The following is a 16,206-nucleotide window of genomic DNA, read 5'->3' on the forward strand; positions in this document are numbered from 1 at the left end:
ACTGATTATCTCATATGAAAATTTCAAAACGTAATCTAAACTCGGTGAAAATTCAACAAATATTAACATTAAGCACAAATATCAGATGACAAGGAAAATATTTTCTACATTGTTTACTGGCAGTTTGGCCTGAGCTGTCATCAGATCAAAACCTTCAGTGGTAAACTGCTTCAAAAGTCTTAACCTTGCAGCTGTGGTTTTTCTGTACTAATGCAACAAATTCCAGATGGATAGTGTTCAGGCAGATTTCAGTGTCACTACAACCTTAGGTACAGGTGTAAATGTGTAGGCGTTTATTTGTTCTATCTGAACAACTGTTTCCAGATCAGTTAGGACTGAAAATAAGAAAGTACTTCAGTTGGCTGCTGAACAGAAAACACACAAACAACGATTATAATTAAGACTCAATAGCACTTTTATTCAAGTTTACGTCATGGTAAATTAAAATAAAATAATATATGATTACTCCTTTATAAATTGGTCCCATTAATAAACACTCAACTATATTTAACAGCTAACAGAATGAGGAGCAAACACCTTCCTGTTTGAATGCACTGAGGTTTTATTAAAATAGACCTGGTACGGCAGATCAAGAGAAGCCGTCGATTTCTTTCTTCATTTCCTGGAAAAAAAAAGGACAAAAAAGGAAAATTAAAACTGGGGGTGAGGGTCGCACTCAGAGACAAGATGCCACTTTATTTCCATCAAAATCATTCAGTATAGATGCCTCTTAAATAACAAACACACAGGTGAGCTACATAGAGACTATCAGTAACAAACCAGAACTTGTCTGAAGGTTCAATACAAAACACGTTAGCCACGACGTGCTTCACGACGTCTGTAAACTGTGTAAAGTTATAACATAACGTTGTTGATGTAAAGACGACACGTCTTTTCACGACGTTTGAGGCTGCGTCCTCAGTGCATTCTGGGAAGCGCTTGGAGGACTGAAGGTAAAGGCGGTGATGTCCAACTGTCCAACTGTACGAGCCTCTAGTGTTTCGGGGCGGTCTCGGTGTGGCCGTCGTACCTGAATGAGCTCCGTCTTGTTGTAGTTGTGTCTGTGTCTGTAGATGCACTGAGCCAGCAGAGCGTAAAGCTTCTCCAGCGGCTCCACCTCAGCGCCCTCTGATTTAGAGACTGCTCTGCTGAGGAGATCCTGAAACACACATGAAATTATTCTTCTGGCAACCACAACCACGGCTCTAAATACTGCCACCACCAGGTCACCAGGTCGCCACGTTAGCCTGGTTTCAGGCCCAAATCCCCAGTTTTCTCTGATTCAAATAGGTCTGGAGTTGTGCTCATCGACTGCTGTGGAAAACCACAGAGCCAATCAGAGCTTAGTAGGCGGGATTAAGAAGACATCATCTTATAGAAACATACAGTATTTCTTCAGGTGACACAACAAATGTTGAACTAACAGCCACAACCACAGCTTCCACGTTCCAGGTGCTTATTGGACATAATAACTCCCCCCATTCTACTACTACTGTTACTAGTACCACTAGTACGACTGCTGCTACCCCCCATCATAATAAGAACACATCATATTCTGAAGTGTGGCGCTGTAGGAGACCATCCATGTATGCATACACACACACAACCTGCTGGACTCACCCTCAGCTTGCTGTGATCGACTACCAGCCGCGGCGTTTCCTCGTCCAGGACCTCCTCAGATCTGCCTCTGCTGAACAGCTGCATCTGCTCCAAGGCAGCCATGTTGGCTCTCGTCTCACCCCTGTTACACTTATCTGAGGAGGGAGACGTAGAGAGGAGGGCGAGGCAGGAATGGTTAACTCTTTACTGTCAATGTAGGCAGGTCATGTTTATAATGATGAGGCTGAGGAGTCACCACATAAACTGCAACATCCCTGGTTTGAATCTGACCAGGGACCTTTGTGGCATGCTGTCTGTGTTTCTCACTGTCAGTGAACAACTGGCACTTCTCAACCGACTGAATGAGTTCAGATTCTGTTGTTTACTAAGATCTTAAATCATTTGACGTCACTATTTTTTGGTGTATTTGGAAGTGAAGTCATCATATGTAGACTAAACCAAAAGTGCAGCTTTGATATCAGATACCAGAGAAACTGTTCTCAGCTCAGCTTTGTGTCAGCTTGGCTCGATGCCCAGAGTTCTGCAGAGCCTCCGAGTCTGAAGCTTTGGCCTGTTGAAGCTTGTTCTTCAGCAGCAGCAGCAGCAGCAGCAGCAGTCTTACTGTCACTTCTGGTTTTAAACACTTTTCATCTGCAGTGCTTTGAAGCTGCAGCAGCGGAGCTCAGTGTGGTGAAGAGCCGTTAGTAGAGCAGGCACTCACAGGGTTAAGGTGAAGGTGCTCTCAGTAATAGAGGCGTCCACCAAGTGGCCTTTTCTTACATATACAGACCTATTTTGCTCAAACAAACCCCGTTCACCATCGTCTGCAGGTTCAGGGGGGTCTTTGAGGTCCTGGTGCGATCCCTGAGGTTCAGCCTCCCTGTGGGGACGCTGTTAGCTGGCTGGGGGACAAGTGGCTCCTGATGATGGTACCCATTCACAAGGACTCCATTTTGGATATCTGTGACGCCATTTGAGTGGAGATGGAACCCGTTCGTGGCTGTTGGAGGGCTCTGCTCCCCATCGCTGCTCTCTGACGGGCTGGATGAGCTTGGATCAGCGGAGCCGTTCAACACTCTGTTTTCCTCTGGGCCCGAGTCAGAGTGGCCCCCGCTGGACGTGGAGGAAGAGGACGATGAGGCGGCGATGGGCGGCTTCTTTTTCTTGGTTTTCTTAATGACACCGGTGCTCCACTTGGACTTTCTCTGCCGTTTGTGAGGCTTTTTCTTACGAGCTGCAAAGAGAAATGGGGGGGGGGGGTCATTGGAGAGAGCAGAAAGTGAAGGCCGGAGGACACTGAGAGCAATCAAACCTCCTTGTCTCTCCACTAGATCTCCTCCTCTTCTTCTCTTGACTTTTCCATTTCATCTGTGCTCTCAGTCAGCCTCTTCCTCTCCTCGCCTGCTCTTTCACTCTGATGTCAAATAAAGACTGCAGCTTCCTGTTCATGTGGCTCCACTTTACCACCACCCTCACTGCTGCTGTGTGAACACGGTGATCATTCGAAGTGGACTTTTTGTTGCAATACAGCAGCCAAATGAAATGCTAAGAATATGTTTTTATACATCATTGTGTTACAAAATATTCATTTATGTTTTTATTTCTATAAAAAATCTATTTTTCTAAAGTTGATTTAATCAATAATGACTCTAAGAAATAAGGTACTTGCCATAAAAAACTGTGTAACTTTAAATGATATAATCATTCTCCCCAAATTTTGTTGAGGTTATTGATCATTTCCAATAACACGATCATTGGTACACCATTACTACATGTCGAGGCTGTACAGAAGGAAATAAGATGACCAAGTGTTGTGTGTAATAAAAGCCAAATTATTTCAAAATCCTGTCAAGAGAACAAAAGACATTTCATCCGTCATGGTGGACTTACGTCGAGGTCCGGGGCCGTTCCTGGTGAGGGCCGAGACGCCGTCCGCCTGCTCTTGGTTGGTCTCAGTCCCACCGGAGGAAGCTGAAAGACAAATAAAAGTCTTAGCTTATAGTTGAGAGATCTGATGGTACGAGCAGCAGCTCACTGGGGTCTAAACATTTAGCTTTTATATTCATTTACAAGCTGCTCTTTTCTACACTTCAGACACATCTGTGGCTCTCAGTTAGGGTCGGGTTTGATTTAACAGTGTCAGTGTTGAACCTCTGCTGCACGTCGCCGTCACTTCTTGACTCGAGACACCAAACTGACAAACAGACGGGACACGAGGAGAAGAAGAAGAACCAAAGAACCAGTTTCGGGAGGTTTCACCTCTCTTGATGCGCGACTCTTTGATCTCCTCGCAGTATCTCTCAAAGTCCTCGTCCAGCTCGTTTCTCATGATGCCGCGCACCGTGTCCTTCAGAGCGCACGCACGGTGACGGATGTGACGGTCTGACACACACACACACACACACACACACACAGATATATATATACAGTTCTGTATAAACATCCATTTTTAAACCTCTGTGAGTTGATTTTTGTTTCTTATATACTGTAGTAATGAAAATTACCACCAGTAAGATACTAAGATAGCTGAGCGCCTGATGGGGAGGTCATAGTTCCCTCCGGTTCTTAATTTGTTTCCAGTGTGAGCAGGTGAATCCAGGTGAAGGATCTGCTTCTGTTTTATTTCACCTGTTAAATCCACTTCCCTCATCCAACACAGATGGACAGGCTCAAAGCAGGAACACAGCCAAACCAGACACGACGTTTAAATGAAAATGTGAAAATGTCAGACTGTCAGCTGTTTCAAAGCTTTTTGAACCCGTCTGCTTTATGACTGAAGTCCACATAACAAATGGAATCGATGCAGCGCCCGAGCTTTCACCTGGAATCACCTGCTCAGTCTGTTTCATGGAGACAGCGAAGAAATGGAAAATAAAAAGTAAGACAAACCTCCAGTGGAAGGGCAAAGAATTAAGCTTCAAATGAATAAAATGAATACTCCTCGGTCATTTCTGTCACATGATGGTGGCTAAAAGCCGCCCTACATGCCTGGTTCTTGAACGTAGTCTGTACTGAATATGCTGTGAATCGCTCTGGGCCTCCAGGACTCAGTGTTCACGGTTGTCTCACCCATGGGGTCGCTGTCTGGGTTGTACTCGAGGGCGTTCTGCCAGATGAGGTCTGCGTCAGACATGAACTCTCTGACGGTGACGTACTTGTGCTCGTCGATGTTGGTCAGCAGCGTGGAGAGGTCCATGGGCCTCCTGATCACCACCATGTAGTCCGGGACCTGGTGGAGGTGGATACATCAACATGGTTCACAGTTTGACACTTTTTAACGGGCCCTAATCACCTTGAAACACACACAGATGGTGTGCGTGCGCAGTGACAGACAACTTGGATTGTATCGGTCAGCCAGTCACTGCTCCAGCTTCCAGCACAGGTGTAAGTGTGTAAGACTTTGTTTGACTTCGTGAGACTAAAGTAAAACATTTTTTTAGCAATTTGAGGACTTTTGTCTCTAAAGACTTCTCATCTGTGTTGGGTTTTCCACTTAACCCACTCACCTCCTCTATGTCGACCGGTTTGGTGAAGGCCTTGAAGCGGCGGTCCAGACTCAGGCACTCTGTGACGTTACGCAGGAAGAGGCGGAGCTCCCGCAGCACGTCCTCCTCCTGCTCCTCCAGATGGAGGCGCTCCTGCTCCGGCAGCTGGCGGGGGGGAGGCAGGGGAGCCAGGGGAAGGATCTCCATGGCCTGAGTCACTGAGAGGGGAGGTCAAAATATCACAACTTCCTTAATTGCTTTAATTTCATGTTAAGGTTGAATCCTCTAACACTCTTGTGCTGAACAAACAGCTAAAATCATCACAACAACATACATGTTTTTTTATTGGACGGCGGAGCCTCGGCCGCCTGGTCCAGAACGAGGTCCTGGAAGAAATCGGTCCTCTCTTGCCGGGTGGGAACACTGATGGTGTAAACCTCCCCGTACTCCTCCCGAAACAGAGACTGAATCTGAGGACAGAAACAGAAGTCAGAGCACTTTCATAATGTGTTTTCCTCCCAGCTCAGAAAGCAGAACAAAATTTGCTTCCTGTGGACAAAAACTGCTAAAAAAAACCCCAGCCGTCTGATGAAACAATGTGAGAGGAAAAAGGTTTCAAACACACGCTGCTCACCTCTGGGTCCAGCTGCTGATGGGGGACGCTGCAGGTGGCGAGGAGGAGGATGGGGGAGAAGGAGGGGATGCTGCCCAGCAGGCTGAAGAAGGAGGCCTTCAAGGCGGGCCCCGTAGTGTCCCACCACTGCTGGATGTGGGGGATGTAGAGGATGCTGGGAGACGTTCGCTTGGCCTCACAGAACAGCTGAGGGGGGCAGAGAACAACATTTTCATGTTGTTTCTTCCTCTAAAATAGTTTTATGTTTTGAAACTAATTACAACAGAGCGTCCAGCTAAAATATTCTGCAGTTGCCTGTCATCACCACCAGATGTCCCGAAAGGGCAGCTGAGCTCCGTGTCGAGGGAGTCGTTAAAGAAGACAACACCTTCGACCTACTTTATATGAGAAATGAGTGCATGTCTTCACTGTTTACATTTAAATGTTTTCCTCTACTTGAATATGAAACTCCACCTAACACTAAATTCACAAAGGTAAGACAGGAAGTCACAAAAAGACATGTTTCACCATGTGTATTGTTTCCTGTTTCTGCTGAGTGAAACACTATTTTTAAATTGTTCTCCAGTGTTTCATTTCAAACTGAAATCCTCTACTCACCACTGAGTTTTGGCATTTTCTCAGGACCAACAAGCCTCCTGTCTGATCACAGCTGCTCAAACACTTTTGGAATTGATTTAAGTCACTGTAAGTGTTTGCTGAGGAGTCACCTGGGCGCAGGCCTCCTCCGGGGAGGTGCTGCTGACTCCAAACAGCACCGCAGAGTCCAGGCTGTGGACAGTGAAACGCTCCAAAGCGTGCAGAACCGCAGGAGCCAGGTGGGAGGTCTGACCAGCACCAGGACGACCTGCCAGGAGCATCCTGGGACGGTGAGACGTTGGGTGTTTAACTGCACTCCTGCAGGAAGGAATATTGTAAGTAATGAGTCGTTTTGTCATTACACTGTAGTGCAGAGGGAAAAGGAACATTTAGCGTTTATTGCTTTGGTTACAAAACAGTTTATTAAATACACATACAGTAAGTAAATGTGTTGGCATCAGGTTGGAAAGTTCGTGGCACTAATTTTAGTTGAAAAAATACATTTGATCAGGAATATCTGCAGTGTGTTGATAGAATTTCTGTCAGTAAAGAAAAGACATCTGTTTAACGTGTTAATCAGACTCACCTGGCAAAGTGCAGGAAGTTTCTGCTCCTGGAGGTGGAGGGTGTGGAGATGCTGGATGTGCTGGAGCCCTCATCGACTCCACACATCAGGCCGTCGTCGAGGACACCAGAGGTCAGATCTGACAGGCAGAAAACAACAGATAAATGAGTTGTGTAAACACGATGTCGTATTTCATCAGGAGCTCTGACTCACCTGGCTCCCTCTTCCTCTTCATCCCCTGCTCTGCGTGAGGGAACAGCCTCTGCAGAGCCTCCAGGACGTCGCGCAGGGCGGCGCCCAGCAGCGGGTGAACCACGTGTGACAGGGGTTTGGCGGGCGAAGCAGCGAGGCGGTGGGAGGCCGGCGACATCTTCCTCATGGCCGCCACAAAGTCGCAGCTGCTGACGGCGATGGAGGAGACGTCCAGCAGGAGCTTCTGGGAGGTGCCGTAGATCTGCGGGTAGCGGCGGCGCAGAGCGCACAGCGCCGCCTCAGTGCACACCGCCCTGATGTCAGCGCCGCAGTAACCTGAGACGGAGAGGGAGACTCAGGAAGTGATCCCTGCAGAGACCTGCAACACTACCCAAACCTGCTCTGTTTCAAAGGTCAAAGGTCAAAGCTACAGTTCAGATTTAAACAGTTATACCTCATAATATGTACAGCTCTTTATGTCCAGTATGTATTTTACTGAAAGGACACATAATAAGTGTTGTTTATTATTGTTATATTGTTCACTATTTAGGCCACTATAACATTTTTTCTGTTACTTCTAGAAAATGTGATTCTGCTCTTTGTTGTGTTTTGGGTCTTTCTTACCCACACATCTCTCAGCCAGTTCATCCAGGAAATCTTCAGACGGAGGAGGTTTCCACTGCCTGGTGTGGATTTTCAGAATCTCTTTACGAGACTGAAACACAAACCGAACCGAAATTTAACAACAGTCTTCAACAGAGTGAGACTCACTGAGGGAGTTTCTTGTTAATATCCAAACTACATTAACAAACAGCGTGTTCGTCCAAACTGCTCAGAATAAATAAACTATCACAGCCAAAACAACTTGGACTGCAAGTTAAAATTCTGCAAAAAAAGGATTCAAGTAATCATTGTGTCATTCAGAAAAGATGTCACCTCTCTGTCAGGCAGCCCGAACAGGAACTCCCTGTCGAAGCGGCCGGGCCGTCGCAGCGCCGGGTCGATGGAGTCCAGCCGGTTTGTCGCTCCGATCACCACGACCTCACCTCGGCTGTCCAACCCGTCCATCAGAGCCAGCAGCGTCGACACGATGGAGCTGCAGGACGGACATAATGAACCACTCAGCTGTTATAATTTCAGCTTTCATATTAGCTGATTCAGAGGGAAGAGCCCCGGTTGTCTGGTTCAAAGATGAACTCACTTAAATTTCCCTGAAGAGGCAGAAAGTATTTCTGCATGCGAATGAGCTAGCCTGTTCTGACCTGTGTATCTGGTCCTGTCTGCTGGATCGGACCGGAGCCAGGCCGTCGATCTCGTCAAAGAAGATGATAGAGGGACGCATCTGATACGCCTGAGGACGACACACACACACACACACACACACACACACACACACACACACACACACACACACACTGCACTTTAAATGACACAGTCACAAAAAACGAATTAAACTGAAGTGTTTTTAAATTACTGACAGGCGGTAACGGAGGGGGGGTGGGGGGGTTAACAGTACTGATATTTAGAAGAACTAATACAGTAGTATTTATTTAAAATAAATGGCGGGTAAATGAGGTTTACAGCGTTTTTTGGAAAATGACACTGAGACAGATTCTGATGTGAGGCAGCACAGAGTCGTCATGACAACATATTAGACACAATGGCTGTGGATGTCTGCACACAGCCAGCAGGGGGCAGCGCAGGGGCTTCAGGTTTGTTACCTGCTCGAACAGAAGCCGCAGCTGCCGCTCCGACTCGCCCACCCACTTGCTGAGGCAGTCGGCTCCCTTCCTCATGAAGAAGGCCACCTGCCTGTTGCCGTGGCTACACTCGTTGGCCAGTGCCCGGGCAACCAGCGTTTTCCCCGTCCCAGGAGGTCCGTAAAACAGACAACCTCTGGAGAAGCAGACAAAAAAATGTTAAGTTGTTCTTCCTGAATTTAAAATTGAAGTTCCACTGATGCCCGTCTGTATAAATATGTGTTTGCATTTTTTGTCTCAACATCGTGACCTTTTAAAATCATACAGTTTAATAATCTCCATAAATCTACTGTCAGCTCAACTGTCACACAACCACATGCGTGTGTTTACATATTAAAGTATTTTCTCATTAATATACTAGTGGTGACTCGGCCAATCACAACTCACAAATCTATTTTGATATCAAATTCTTATTGCAGTGCAGGTACTTGATTTACATTTTACGTGTCTTCACCAACACATACTGCACAGTTTAAATAACCTACTGTTCTGTGTGTGTGTGTGTGTGTGTGTGCTCAGCCACTGGTTGTAAACACAATTGAGGCATGGTTTTATGAATGTGGATTAGTGATATTCACAGGATGTTTGTAACCTCAGTAAATATCTGAATCTTGTGTGTGTGTGTGTCACCTGGGAGGCTGGATCTTGAAGTTGTCAAACACCTCGGGGTAGAGAAGCGGGAAGACAACCATCTCCTTCAGAGCTGAGATGTGACCCGACAGACCTCCGATGCTGTCAAAACCCACCTGGGGAGGGAAGGAGGGGAGGGAAGGAGGGAAGGAGGGAGGGAAGAGACAAGAGGCAACAAGGAGCCAAAAAAAGTGAGAGGATGGTGCCTTCATCACCAATGTGACATGGAGAGCAAAGACTGACTGCTCACAGATAAGTTTCATTGTTTGAACACACAGCATGTCTACACTCACTGATTGGTCGATGGTTATGGGATCAATGTCAGCCAGACCTGCTCCTGCGTTCATCTTGTCTCTGCGAGTCCTCAGCAGGCCGAGCGGCTGACGGCTGGCAGGAAGAACCAACACAAAAACACAGTCAACAAAAACCGGGTCCAGAAATGACGATCGATGACATCAACAGTGACATCTCAGCACACATGATGAACCAATGACATCTCAGCGAGCTGTGTGTTCGTCCAATCAGGTGCAGGGAGGCTTCCTGTTCGTCCCTGAGTGAAGAGCTTCATCAACTACCTACTGTACTAACCTTCCAGGGGCTTTTTCAGTGTTTTGCACTTCATCATCAGAGTCGTTGTCTTCATCAGACTGGTGCGACCACGCATTCTTAGTTTGTCTGCAGGATAAAATGAAAACAAGTAAAAGACTCCTGAAAGTAGAGCTCTGGTGGAATTAAAATGTTAACTTGATGGACTCGATGTGAGCAGTCCAACTAAGACAACGAGACACCCCCAGATCAATATTTCACTCATTTCAAAGCAACAAATAAACCAAACCAGATGAAACTCGATCAACCTGGAACATCTTTTAGGTGTGAAGTCAAGATTGTGTCATAAAGTGATTTTTATTGGTACGTTCCGTCAGACAACAGAAATAATAAACAAAGGGGTCACATGTGACCGAGACTCATCATCCTGTTAAAGTTTGCTCAGTACTGAACAGGTTACCAGAATCTGAAATTTTGACATTTAATCACAGCGCCTCCATCAGGCCAATTTCACACCAGAGCATGGTTACAAAATGTGCAAAAAACAAAAATGTTTGCTCCAGGTTTTGTAATAATTTGACCATTTCAGGCCAAAACACCCACTTTTTTCTTTGTTTAAAGAAACAAACAGACAGACGCTGACCTGAACGCTCCTCTGCGGGTCGTGTTTGGACCTGAGGCGCCGATCCTGAAGGTTCCTCTCGGGAACTCTAAACATCACCGGAGAAAACGACAACATCACAACATTTAAAAAGATTTAATACATCAGAAATATTCTACTTAACAAAGCTTTTAACACGACTTTGTGTTCCCTCCACTGGTGATAACGGGGAGCAGAAGCAGCGAATAAGTGAAGCGCTCTGGACGATTGGTTTGGTTTTGGTTCGGTGGTGCAGTACTGACCGCTGCCGGGTCCCTGGTAGAGCGACGACGCTCGGCTCAGTTTGGCGTCAAAGTTCCGGTTAGCGCTGCTGTTGCTGTCTTCATCTGCAGCCACTTCCTGCCTGCTGTCCTCGTCATCGACTGCACCTGGAAACAGTTTGGATCCCATAATCCATGTTAATCCTCTTCCTTGTCTTCCTCTTAAATTCTCCTGAATGTTGGTACAGACCCTTTTCATCCTCGCTGTCACTCAGCTCTCTCTGTGGCAGCACGGGTGTTCTCCTCCTCTGGGCTTTAGAGTAGATCTTCTGTAATTTCATCAAACATAAAAAAACACTAAGAAATTCAAAGACAAAACAATAACACATCCTCCACCCACAAAGACACCCGGGGTCAATCCCGGGCAGTGACGTTTTCAAACTTAGCAGTGATGGGAAAAAAACCATGACAATATTTTGCCATGTTATACGTCCAAGTAGGCTCCAGAATCAATGTCATACTCATAAAGCAGGTAAAATGACCCTGACTTTTCTGGCCTGTATCAACACATTCACTTATTTTATTTGTGCACACAGGACAGAAGAAAACACCTGCAGGAAAAAGAAACACCAGCAGAAATGTAAGCAGCATGATTAGTCCAGGTCTAGCCTAACATCTGGAGTTATTCTGAGGTGGGCACATCTGGCTCTGCGCCAGACAGCATGAGACTATGGAAGAATGAAGTAGTTCAGTATATTCATACCCTAAATTACAGTAGGTCTCAAAGTTTACTGCAACATAAGCTCAAGACATAGAGTATTTATTCTCTACTGGTGGCCCCTAAAGTCCATGCACTCCGCATATCCAACCAAAGTGGTTTGAACCAAAAGCCTGACGGACATTTGCCTCAGCAGTCCTCATCTCCTGAGGTCAAATTGTGACAGAATTTATAATCACAGTCCTGGTTGAATGAAAACGACACCATAAATTACAAACGTCGATCTTATACATCCTCCCCCTGCGCTCACGTTTAGTCAGTTAAATCAGAACGAAGTCACGGTGAAATAAGTCCACATTCTGACTGGAGGTGGACCAGTTTGAGAGCAGTGGGTTCAACTTCATGTGACAAAAACAAGGGCCGGTGCTTCTCTGGCTGTCGGCTGCCTTCCAATATGGTGGCAGCTGATAAAGATTAGCCCACGTCACCCACTCCCCATGACCAGTGAGCAGAGGGAGGGAGGCAGGGTGCATCTGGGTGCACCGCCCTCACAAGGGCCTGATAAGAGAGGCAGCACCCACTGAGAGAGACGGATGTGCGAACATGGTTTTAGCTGTGGATTAGAAGCTGCTGTGGCAGTAAAGTTGTGTTCACAAAAGTTCAAACAGTTAAACTCTGAGCATTTCTTGTGTCATGTTGGTTTGTTTCTTCGAGGTACTCACAGGTACACATTATACCGCTCAAAGTCCTGCTTGAGGACAATTTACTAGAATTGAAAAAAAGGTACTTCTGAGTCATTTTAATTGGACAGAGTGACAAAACAACGTAAACTTACCCAAAATACAGGATCAAACACTACAATTTATGCAGAAAGGTGACTTGTACTGAACACTGCTAAATCCAGCCAATCTCACCTGACATTAAAGGTTACTCCACATACTTCACTCGTCAACATTTTTCATTGGAACTACTTTCGACTGAAGAAATAGTCCCCATTAAAACGGTTGACAGTGTGTTTTGTGGATTATTCAATGTAACTGGGGCGTGTAAAGCAAACTTGTATTTGGATGGAAGCATTAATGTCAGAAGGACTGAGAAAATGTGTTTTTGTGATTTGGGTGAACTGACTCTTGAACGTTGAACCACATATCAATGCAGTGCGTCTCCCAACCACAAACAGGGGCAGAGTAAAAACCTCCACCTTGCTGTGTTCGATCTGTCACTTCCTTGTAAAATACAAATGAACCTTGAAGACTCTCGTGGACGAGGTGTTTACTGTCAGGATGGAAATGTGACATTACTCACTCCTTCTTTGTTACCGCTAAGCCGCCTCCTCTTCTTCATGCTGTCCATCCTCTTCAGGACCGGCCTGGCCGTGCTGCAGAGACAACAGGGTAGAATCAAATATTCATTATTCAGATTAAATCTACTTCATTATTACATCCAGACCAGTATTCATTTGCTGTAATTTAGGAGGAACTGAGAAGGACAAAACTGACTAGACAAATAAATGCTACAGTACATGCTAATCCCCAGGACTGGTACCAAAATCTGACACAGCCCAGATGTGACTCCACTGTCCTGCAGAAGCCAACACATCGAAAACAGATCAGCCAACAAACAGGGTTCACACACATCCTTTGTCAGTGTTTTCCAAAACAACCCGTAAGATGTTTTGCTGATCTGGAGTCTGCTGTTGGTGAAAGTTTGAGAAAGATCCTTCATGGTTAAAAGGAGACGTCAGATGTCAACGTCACACGTTTTGTTCACCCAACAATCCTCGATCAACGATTCTTTTCATTATCGCTTGATCTTCTGATATTACTTTCACGATTAATGGATTAATCATTTAGTCTAAAAAAAAACATCAGAAAATAGTCGTAATGCCCATCACAGTGATGTCATCAAATTGCTTCTTTTCCCCAACCAATCTAAAAATATTCAGTTTACTGTCGAACAACAAAAAGAAATGAAGCAAACCATCACAAATGAGAAGCTGCAACTAGGAAATGTCTGGCAACGATTAATCGATTAATTGACTAATCATTTCAGCTCTGATAACAGCATCACAGTATCATCTTACTTGGTGCTGACGGGTTTGGTCGGCCTGGTGCTTCTCCTCAGCCCACTCCTCCGGCCACCTGGATACACACATACACACTCATACATTTTGACAGGAAAGTCACCTATATCCAATATGTTTATATTTGATAATATCTTTGTTCCAATAAATCAGAGATTCCCCCACAACTGCTGCTAAAGCCTCAAACCCTGTTCACCCTTTATTCACTGATTCTGGTGAAACTTAATCGTGTTTTATGGAAAAGTATTTTCTGTTTTCCCTCTGATGTCCTCCAGCGGCTCTGCCTTGACTCTCTGTGATTTATGGAGTTTCCTGATGGACAGATAGCTTTGCTTGTATCTAAAGTAACCACTACCTGTACCAGGGATGATCAGGATTAAATAGTCCTTTAAATAAACTAAATTCATCTTTACAGTCGTTTTTTTCTGTAGTTGAACAGAAATGATACAGATCAGTTTTTGGTCTGACCCAAAGCAACAATATGGTAACACACATGCAGTAACATACAGTTAGTGGAAACTTCTCATTGGCTGTACATTGTGCAGATATTTAACTCTTCCCACTAAAGTGTGACGCCTCAATCCAAGTGCCAGTACCTGGTAAATATACTTTGTTACTTTACATCTCTGACAGCTGAATTCCTGTGAAATGACTGTTTCCTAATATTTTTATGACTTTTTTGAGAAATTCCAGGACTTTCTCTCTCAAAACTCCCTGATATTCCAGGTCTTGGTGCGTAACATCACTGTCACTGTCCTTACCTGCAGTGTTTTGAAGCCTTGGAGATTTCCTATAAACACAAAACAAGGCTCAGTACAAGGAAACACTTGAGGCATTCAAATTTAAAGATTTCAACAACTCGCTGCTTTAATATGTAAGCGTGTTTGGTACTTCATTTATTTTAATGAATGAAATGAATAAATAACTGAAGTGATTCATTATAATTATTAACTGACTAATCATCTCAGCAGAGAAGGTGGTTATCAAACATTCACTTGTCGTTTTGGTCCGACCTGATGACGGCTGTCGCTGGCTTCTCATCTTCATCCTCGAGTGTTTCTGAATCAATGTGATTCGGTTCTTCATCTTCAGCATTAAATCCCTGAAAAACAAACATTTCAGAAGCCAGCGTCATATTCACACTGTCAACCACTCACATGCTGTGTAAACACTGGTTATTGTAATATTATTAGCAGTGCTGTCGTTTGTTAGTGGTTAGATAGTGTTCGGCTACTCCCTTTAGTGTACTGCACTGCTGCTGGTTCACTATAATGTATTTATAGAGCATGCTTAAAAACAACAAGGGGCGTTACAAAGACATTTGAAATACAATTATATAATTAAAATGAATGTTATTAGTTGAATTAGTGCAACAGACAGAAATAAAGCAATCATGTAGTTGTATTAATACAAAAAACAAATGTCTGATTAGTGTGACCATTATTTTAATAATTACGAATCATTGTTGTTATTATTAATAATGATAATAACAATAAAGTTCTGAATACACACTGGGTCTGATGAATAAACACTAATCTCAATACATTTCTGGATTATTTATACTTACTCACCACATTGACGATATAAACTCAATGTGATTCACTTTTAAATCAAATGAATTGACTTGAAACGCAACTTTAACTTCCCTCGTCGGCCATGACAGCTTTAATCATTCGGTCCCGACGAACTGACAGTTAGCTGATACTGAAACGTTTTACAACTCAAATGATGCAGCGAGGCCTCGTTAGAGAAGCAGCTCTCTTCCAGACTCACATTGGACAGCCTGGATTCCTCCGACCGGGTGACCGTGCTCCTGCTCCGGGTCCCTGGTGGAGCCCGCGGCGGGGAATCGGAGCTCCTGACCGGCCTCCGCTGCTGCTGCTGCCCGCCGCTCTGATCCGCGTCCCCTCTGCCTCTACCGCGGAGCGTCACCATGGTAACGCCGCACACACAAGCTAACACGCAAAGTGTTAGCTTACCGGTAACAGCGAAAGCAAAACACACCAGAATACGAATGTAAACGCTTTCAAGTCTTCACCGGTTGTTTTGCTCAGAGGACCGGCCGGCTGCTCTGGGTGTTGAGGCGGAGCTGGAACACAAACACACACACACACACTTGATAAACAGACAGTCCACCGTCAGACTGCTGTGAGGATTCAAACACGTCGTGTTCTGCCGCCGCCCAGTGACGTCATGCCGTAATGTGCGTGTGTAAACAAAACACTAACCAATAGAATAAACATACAATCCTGTGTATTCATAATATGTAATATACATATATTACATACCAAAATATACAGGTCATCTAAAAATAAATTACCTTGTGATTTCTGTTAGCTCCCATGCTCCTGATATAAATAAATGACTGATAACCAGAAGAACACCTTTCAAAGTGCTGCTGTTAACAAATCTTGAACGGCATCAGAAAACATCACTAACTTCAATGTGTTGTCTCGTGTTAGTCCCTGTCTCAGAACTCCTGTCAGTCACTGATCGTTGGTGGATCATTGGTTATAAGCACCGGAGACATCTCTTAGCTCATTTAAATTCTCCAACA

At 44.9% G+C, this 16,206-nt stretch overlaps 1 protein-coding gene across 3 annotated transcripts; it reads right to left on the reverse strand.

The window, feature by feature from the left end:
* Positions 1-542: 542 nt before the first annotated feature.
* LOC139298544 (ATPase family AAA domain-containing protein 2-like) lies at positions 543-15,669 on the reverse strand. 3 transcript variants are annotated; one of them, XM_070921188.1, is made up of 28 exons: positions 15,423-15,668; positions 14,663-14,751; positions 14,411-14,439; positions 13,650-13,707; positions 12,872-12,944; positions 11,099-11,177; positions 10,891-11,016; positions 10,631-10,697; positions 10,030-10,116; positions 9,735-9,828; positions 9,442-9,557; positions 8,773-8,947; positions 8,314-8,402; positions 7,988-8,147; positions 7,676-7,766; positions 7,073-7,387; positions 6,881-6,998; positions 6,426-6,612; positions 5,719-5,904; positions 5,419-5,554; positions 5,106-5,302; positions 4,669-4,828; positions 3,859-3,981; positions 3,490-3,570; positions 2,390-2,833; positions 1,621-1,754; positions 1,031-1,159; positions 543-622 (listed from the first exon to the last, which is right to left on the reverse strand). In XM_070921188.1, exons 1-28 carry the CDS (start codon positions 15,582-15,584, stop codon positions 590-592), a joined length of 3,738 nt encoding a protein of 1,245 aa, XP_070777289.1. In that variant the 5' UTR covers positions 15,585-15,668; the 3' UTR covers positions 543-589. The 3 variants fall into 3 exon arrangements, with proteins under 3 accessions (XP_070777289.1, XP_070777291.1, XP_070777290.1); XM_070921190.1 differs by lacking the exon at positions 2,390-2,833 and having other exon boundaries at positions 15,423-15,669; XM_070921189.1 differs by lacking the exon at positions 3,859-3,981.
* Between the last annotated feature and the right edge of the window lie 537 nt (positions 15,670-16,206).

The sequence above is a fragment of the Enoplosus armatus genome, chromosome 16, assembly GCF_043641665.1.
Source record: "Enoplosus armatus isolate fEnoArm2 chromosome 16, fEnoArm2.hap1, whole genome shotgun sequence".
Lineage (NCBI taxonomy): Eukaryota > Metazoa > Chordata > Actinopteri > Centrarchiformes > Enoplosidae > Enoplosus > Enoplosus armatus.

Bases quoted from the DNA above. Each gene is read 5' to 3' on its own strand.
- LOC139298544 (XM_070921188.1), bottom strand. From the start codon at position 15,584: ATGGTGACGCTCCGCGGTAGAGGCAGAGGGGACGCGGATCAGAGCGGC. The intron at 10,117-10,630 runs GTCAGCGTCTGT...TTTATCCTGCAG, and splicing joins ACCCGCAGAGGAGCGTTCAG to ACAAACTAAGAATGCGTGGT. The intron at 7,388-7,675 runs GTAAGAAAGACC...TCTCCGTCTCAG, and splicing joins ACTGGCTGAGAGATGTGTGG to GTTACTGCGGCGCTGACATC.